General features: G+C 49.7%; 1 protein-coding gene and 1 long non-coding RNA gene across 2 annotated transcripts in view; one reads left to right on the top strand and one right to left on the bottom strand.

The window, feature by feature from the left end:
• The window catches only part of TMBIM7P, a 12,952-nt gene that overhangs the window by 2,169 nt on the left and 3,205 nt on the right, over positions 1–7,578 (top strand). Inside the window, 5 exon segments of the mRNA XM_023750786.1 lie at positions 1,978–2,056; positions 2,228–2,285; positions 3,124–3,171; positions 6,650–6,687; positions 6,771–6,858. Coding sequence (XP_023606554.1) covers positions 1,978–2,056; positions 2,228–2,285; positions 3,124–3,171; positions 6,650–6,687; positions 6,771–6,858 — 311 coding nt within the window.
• On the bottom strand, positions 3,544–5,923 carry LOC106696398. Its single transcript, XR_001347328.2, has 2 exons — positions 5,445–5,923; positions 3,544–4,018 (listed from the first exon to the last, which is right to left on the bottom strand). It is a non-coding gene; the product is annotated as an uncharacterized LOC106696398 (long non-coding RNA).

Below are 7,578 nucleotides of genomic sequence, written 5' to 3'. Positions count from 1 at the left end.
CCCCCACCCCCCCCCCCCCCCACGGGCCCTGCTCTGTGTGTGACGGGGTAGAGCCATAACCTCCCCATTGGCCCTGCCCTGAGTGTGACAGTGGCGGCGCCCCAACCCCCTGATCGGCCCTGCTCTGTGGGTGATAGAGGGCGGTGCCCCAAACCCCTGATTCGCCCTGCTCTGTGTGTGACAGGGGGCGGTGCCCCAACTCCCCTATCGGCCCTACTCTGTGCGTGACAGGGGGGAGCTCCCCAACCCCCTGATCGACCCTGCTCTGTGCGTGACAGGGTACGGAGCCCCAACCCCCCTGATGGGCCCTGCTCTGTGCGTGACAGGGGGTGGCGCCACAACCTCCCCATCGACCCTGCCTTGAGTGTGACAGAGGGCAGTGCCCCAACCCCCCAATCAGCTCTACCCTGAGCGTGACTAGGGGTGGCATCGCAACCTCCCGATCCGCCCTGCTCTGTGCATGACAGGGGGCGGCGCCCCAACTCCCCAATCGGCCCTGCTCTGAGCCTGACCAGGGGCTGCACCTAGGGATTGGGCCTGCCCTCTGCCACCCGGGAGCAGGCCTAAGCCAGCAGGTCGTTGTCTCTCGAGGGGTCCCAGACTGTGAGAGGTCACAGGCCAGGCTGAGGGACCCCCCCTCCCCCCCGAGTGCACAAATTTTTGTGTACCGGGCCTCTAGTGTTCATTATATTCCACAAATGAGTGAGATCATGTGATATTCATCTTTCTCTGACTGGCTTATTTTGCTTAGCATAATGCTCTCCAGTTCTACCCATGCTGTTGCAGACCATACATTCTCAACAATTATTTCTGGACTTTCAATTCTATTCCATTGATCTGCATGTCTAGTCTCATGAGGCAGGCCATTTAATATTCATTCTCTCACATATCCTGATACATACATAGTCGATGTGACTATTTTAATGTAGGCAGAGCACATTTGGGTAAATACGTTCTGGTGTTTTCATTAAGGTAGCTCAGGCCCATTTTGCCACCGTCACACCTCCTATGCCCAGAAACAACCCAGCAAAAGGACACAGTCGTGATCCTCTTAGTCAGTGGTTCTCAACCTTCTGGCCCTTTAAATACAGTTCCTCATGTTGTGACCCAACCATAAAATTATTTTCGTTGCTACTTCATAACTGTAATGTTGCTACTGTTATGAATCGTAATGTAAATATCTGAGATGCAGGATGGTCTTAGGCGGCCCCTGTGAAAGGGTCGTTTGACCGCCAAAGGGGTCGCGACCCACAGGTTGAGAACCGCTGCTAAGTCAACTTTAAGCAGCATTTCTTTTTCTTCTTTTTAAAACTGGCATAAAACCACCGAAAGGTAACTTGTCGTTGCCAGCACCCCTTCAGAGACCCCAGGAACTTCAGAGACCCCAGGAACAGCTGCGCAGCAGGAAGCAGGCAACAGAGAGGCCTCTCGTGGGGGCTCCTTGGTCCGGTTCACAATCCATCAGGTTACCTAGTTTCTGCTCAGGTAGCCGGGAAGGGAGTGGCTCAAGGCAGGTGGTGGGAGAGAAACGTGGTGGAAAAGCTCTGCCAACTCCCCGCAGCCCAAAGCCACAGCCACGGTCACGCCCCAGGGGGGACGCACCCGCTCTGCCAGCCTTCCTGCAGGCTCCTCTGGTCTCCATTTTGCCCACGGGTGTGGCTGGACCCCCCGGGCCTTTCAGATCACTTTGGGGCCTGAGAGGACAGGGTGTGCCTCAGAGGGAACTCCATTCCCGAGTTTGCCTTTACAATGTTGGGGCTTCCATGCATACACCCTCAGCCCTCCAATGAAACACTCAGATGGGCCTGCAGAGCTGTCCTCATTCAGTCGGCTCGCTCAAAACCAGCGCTCCTCTCCCAGCCTCAAAAGCCAGAGGAAACATTTCTTTGGTTAAGTATCAAAGACAGGTCACTGCATTGCACTTATGTCACTGCATTTGAAGATTATATCTCAAAAATAACATTTCTGTCTCCTCAGGTTTCATTGTAAAAGTGTTCCTCCTCCTGTCTGCTCAGCTGGTGCTCACTGGGGCAATCATCGCTGTATTTATTTTCTGGTAAGTCTTTGCTGATGCTAATGAGACACTGAGTGTTCACCTCGGTCACTGCCAGTCACTCAGAGTGTCCCCATTCTCGGGAGATGGTTTTACTTCCACTTAAGTATCACATTGTTAGCAAAATTAAGTACTTCTTGAGTAAAACTATCGATTTTTTTTTTTTTAAACCAGGCCAGGTTTAAAAAACTGGGTGCACAGGAGTCCCTGGTTCACCTATTCAATCTTGTAAGTATTATTGGATTTGATTGAAAGTGTTTTTTTTTTCTACTAGCTATTGATCAAGGTTCTTCATTTAAAAATTAATCAGAGATGTTCTTTTTTTATAGCTATTTTTCTCTATCATTTTTAATCCCCTCCCAGACCCTCCTCTGTCTCCACCCACACCCACACCCACACCCCCTAAAGATATAACATTCTTGAAATGACAAAATTGTAGACATGGAAAACAAGCAAGTGGGTGGTTGCCAGAATTTGGTGTGTGTGTGTGTGTGTGTGTGTATGTGTGTGTGTGTGTTACCATAAAGGGATAGCACAGGGAGACCTTTGTTAATGTTTTAATGATGGGATAGTTTCACGTCTTGATTGTGGTGCTGGTTACATGTATCTGCACATAGATTTATGCCATAGTCCTATGCAGAGCGCTATATACCCACACTGTACCAGTGTCAAATTACTGGCTTTGGCATTCGTATTATAGACTATAAATAATGTGAGATGGAACCATTAAGGGAAACGAAGCGAAGGGGGCCTCTCTGCCCCTTGGCAACTTCCAATGAATTCACAATTATTTCAAAACAAAAAAAAATGTTAAAAGAGCCCACAAACTACCTGTGGATAGCAATGAGAAAAGTTAGTTTTAAAAGTGAAAAAAAAAAAGAGGTAAAGATGATAATTCACACTTTGGTTTACTTTATAAAACTTATTATCAGGTATGAATATATAATGACATCTCTGTCTCTATCCACCTGTGTCACGTGATATGATCATTGGACGCAAATGACACCTGATTTTAAATGGTCCGCAGCCCCGCATTCTTCGGGGTGCTCATCGTGCTCGCCTGCTGTGAGGATCTCCGCCGCCAGGTGCCTGCGAACTACATTCTCCTGGGATTGTTTGTAAGTGAAGCTCGGTGGCCCCTTTGCCGCTCGCCTTTGCGATGTGCTGTGGCTGCATTATTAGAGTCGTGCCTTGTACGTGGGAAATCTCCCTGTGGCACAGTGCAGACGGAAGTCACCTGTGCGGCCCTCTCTGGGCTGGCTCCGTTCCAGCGACGCATAAACTTGCTTCTGGGATCTTGTCCACACCCGCTTAGTAAACTGGGAAACTCAGGGGCCCGGGCCGCTCCCTGGAGGCCACCGGGGGGACCCACGCCCACCCAGGGCTGCGTTTCAGGAAAAAGTTAACCTGTCGTCCCTGGACCCTTGCCCGGCGCCACACACAGACTTTGCTATGGAGAGTGGGTTCCACATTCAGTTCCCAAACTCATGTGCACGGCATATCATTTTCTTTATTTTTGTAAAACTTATTTCAGGTCTCACTGGGAGCTGAAACCAGCTCAGCTCAGGTTCCTCCTATTTCCCGAATTTCAGTCCAATTTCAGTCCAGGAGGCCTTTCCCAGTTCCCAAGAGGGGTGTTTGCCCTCTGCTCCGCGGCTCTTCTCGTTTATCCGTGGTCTTGTTCTGGTCTCACCAGCGCCACCTTGTGGGCGTCCGCTCGCCAGGCCTTGCCACATGGGCCCTCTGTGGCTCAGCGCTGCTCTGGCCTCAGAAACCTGGTGGCACCTTTTCTTGCCGCCAGTTCCTGTCTGTGCTGCCCGCGGGGACCCAGAACCGGCTCAGTGTGTTGGCAAGTGATTCTTTCGGGGAGAGCTGGCGTGTCCTCCCAAGCACTGTTGACCATCCTCCCATGTTGGAAGATTCATGTACCAGTTGATTGATTCCTCATCTGGTTCCATATGGGAGCTTATAAAAATACCCACAGTATAAATGAAGATAAGTTGGTGGGGATCATTATAAAGTAGCAAAATTTTCACAAAGGTAATGGCGAATTTGTTCCCAGTTACTCATCCAATAAAGAATGAATTTGGTAAATTAAAAAAATATAAAATATATATGGAGGAATATGATTGGGGGGGAGGCGGGGGAAATAAGGGTAAAAGATTAAAGGCAGTCGTTAGATTAGTACACAAACTGCAGTCCTGTGCACTTGAATGCTGAGCTTAGATTCGAATCTGCGCCACCTGGTGGTCAAAGCGAGCAAAGACACATGGCCAAAGGTGGGACATCCCTACTGTGCAGAGCGTCCAGTGTGATTTCTATGTCAGAGAGAATAGCTTCTTTCCCAGGGTGGAGAAGCGGACCCTCTGGTGCCCACATTTGGGCATTTTCTCAGCTGCCAGAGCGTTGAAGGGACTTTTTTTTTTTTTTAGCTGGTGTGGATCCCTTGCTCATTGGCCAGTTGAGCAAGTGGAGTCTCCCTGTTCCTGCACAGACCACACTCAGGAAGCGGTGGGGGCTAAAAGCCAAATAGAAAGATACTGAGAATCCTGGAGCAGAAGAGAGTGATGGGGATGATGGTGGTGGTGGTGTGTGTGGGTGTGTGTGTGGGGGGGAGGGGGGCGAGTATTTTTCCAGAAATTTTGAATTTTTAAGAATTTTCAATGGTTTTGATTTTTTAAATTTATTGTTACAAGAAGAGATCAAAGCTATTGGTCTTAAAGGAAGCTCTCATTTCTGAAGTTTTGCTGTTTATTCCACAGCAGGGAAAGCTTAGGAGAAGGAATATTATAGATGGGTAAGAATTCGTTCTATTTCCCAGACTTTATGTCTTGCCCAAGTGTTAGGAAATGCACAGAGAAAACCATTTCAGAAAAGGACCCGAGGGAAGAAAGGAAAACACTCGCACCCTGAAGACTGCTCTTGCCCCTGGAACTGTGGCCCCTGAGCCGAGTTCTGAGCTCTCGGAGCCATGGGGCAGGTTCGACTTCTAAGGCCACTTGTTACTCACTGTCCTGCCCTTGGGAAAACTGAAGGGGGGTTTCTAGCTTGAAATCATTCCCCTCCTTCCTCCCACCCCCCATCCCCCTCCTTTCTCTTTCTTGCTCTCTCTTCCATGTGCTCCTGGAGGAATGTGAAACAATTGAGCAAGTAGAAGAAAATTAACCTTGAAAGGAAGGTCAGAGACAAGCACCTTATTAAAGTACCATGCGTATGTGGGATACACATGGTACAGTGGGGCCTTCACTTACGAGTTTAATTCATTCCAAGACCAAGCTCGTTAAGGAGCTCGTTAACTCAAATTACTCTGTCAACTCAAAGCAAAAAAGTCAAGGCCCCACTGTATTTAACCTTTTCCTTTTGACCTCTAATGAAAACAAAGGCAGCTTACTTGTACGTTGAGCACAGTAGGCCCTTCCTCACGCGGTCTGGGCCGTGGAGAGGCAGTTGAGGGTTCCCAGGAGCCTGGTTCTTTTGCAGTCTTTCATCCCGGATGGCGTCCGCCCACGGGGATGGCTGAGGCTGCGGCTGGGACTCCAACAGGAGCATTCCTGGCAGTGCTTCGGATAAGAGTCCAGGCCTCAGCCCCGGGAACCCCAGTCCAGACAGCAAGTGGGATCCCCGGTAGTCACCCCGGAGGACTCCCCTTCTTCTCGTCCCACCAGAGTGGCCAGAATGTAAAACCGGACAACCAACAGGCCTGGGCTGCTGGTCACTACTTGAGCCAATGAAGCAGAGACAGGGTTGAATCCTGTATGAGCGTTTATGCCAATCCCGCCGGCAGTATGGGAGAGCGGCAGGTCATCCACAAAATCTGCTCTCCCCTCCCCATCGGCCAGCTGCTCCTATCGGGCAGAAGGACAAAGACACATGGCAAAGTAAGAATGACACGCAAGGGGAGTGGGCAGCTCTCTCGGGCCAGCCCGCTGTCCTGGAGCCTGACATCCTCCTGAGTGGCTGTCTGCTGGCTCTCAGCACTGGCCCCCGGGCGCCCTGCAGCCTGATGCAGCCCCAATACAGCTCTGCTCCGAGCCCTGGCTGGGCACCTGCAGGTGCAGCTCATGCTCTGTAAATAGTGCCTCCCACCACCTCTCTCACTGAGGAGGCCTCATGCCTCAGCCCCCCCCTAGGCTTGAAGAAGTGTTTTATTCTCACCCAAGCACCACGGGAAAGGTCGGTACTGAAACAGTTGGTGAAGCTGCAGTAGAAATAGCATATCCTGCCCGGATAAAATGTTACGATTCTGTGTGGATGGCCCCAGTTGATTAATGATAATATGGTCTGCAGGTAAACCCTTTACGCTGGTTTCCACATTCCTAATCAATACACATTTACACTAAATATGTTGAGAGTTGCTATTGTGTCCTAAAATTCTTTTTCTAATAAAAGAATTTTCTCTTGCTAGTCTTAGGGAGATTGTTTAGTTGTACTGTTTATTTTTTTATAACCATTTGCCCTGTAGCTTGTGCGCTAGGGTTGTGGGTATTCCCACTTGCTCCCTAGACCCTGCCAACGCCCCCCCCCCCCCCCCAGGCCCCGCCCCCGCTGGCGGGGCTCGGGATCAGCCTTCTGATGGATTGTGCGTTTTGTTTGCAGACATTTTTGCAAGGTCTGATGCTGGGAGCCGTGTCAGTGTAAGTCAGTGATACACGCTTTCCTTTTTGCACGTGCTTTTCCTCGATTGTATGTGAACAATAACTGCAGTCTCTGGTTTCAGTTTCTATGAAGTCGATGAGGTGTTATGGGCCATAGGGGCAACCGCTCTGGTGACGTTATCGCTCACTTTATTTGCTCTCCAAACAAAAGTAGGTATCACTGAAACGGATTTCTGCCATAAGGGTGTGCGGGACATGTTCCTCCCCCCTCCGCTCTCCTCTCTGCTGTCCTGTGGCCTCCTCTCCTTGGGGCTTCGGGCATTCCCAGGAACCACATTGAAAAAGTAAAAAGAAGTAAGGTGACGTTAATCTGAATAATATCTTTCACTTAACCCAATGTACGTGAAGCATTATCATTTCAACAAGTAACCAACATGACAAAAATATGAATGAGCTAGTTTACATTCTCTTTTTTGAATTAATATTCAAACCCCGGGTGTGTTTTGCACTGATAGCGCATCTCAGCGTGGAGTAGCCACAGCTGTGGGAAGCACACCTGCGGACAAGCTCTCAGCAGCGTGTCACCTGGGGAGCTTGTTGAGCCACAGCTTGCTGGCTCCAGAGCCAGGAGGTCAATCTGCATCCCAGGTGGTGCCCCTGCTGCTGGGCTGAGGACCACACTAGGTGATGCAGGACTTCAGAGTACATTTCCTTGGTGTGTGAAGGGTAGGGAGTGAGGGCAGAACTAGAGGAACGAGGAAAAAGCTCTTGCAAGAAAATGTCTCGGATTCAAGGATCTTCTTTTGCTGTACAATCCCAGATTTCTCAGGCCAGAAGATTAATATTCCCCTTTCTTTAAAAGAAATTTTAATCTTCCTCCCCCGGCTGATTTGGTCACTGATTTATAAAGGCAATACCAAAAAGCATGTT

This window comes from Myotis lucifugus, unplaced genomic scaffold (assembly GCF_000147115.1).
Source record: "Myotis lucifugus unplaced genomic scaffold, Myoluc2.0 scaffold_15, whole genome shotgun sequence".
In the NCBI taxonomy this organism is placed as follows: domain Eukaryota; kingdom Metazoa; phylum Chordata; class Mammalia; order Chiroptera; family Vespertilionidae; genus Myotis; species Myotis lucifugus.
The sequence above is the reverse complement of the archived record's forward strand: the minus strand, read 5'-3'. Positions and strand labels throughout refer to the sequence as shown.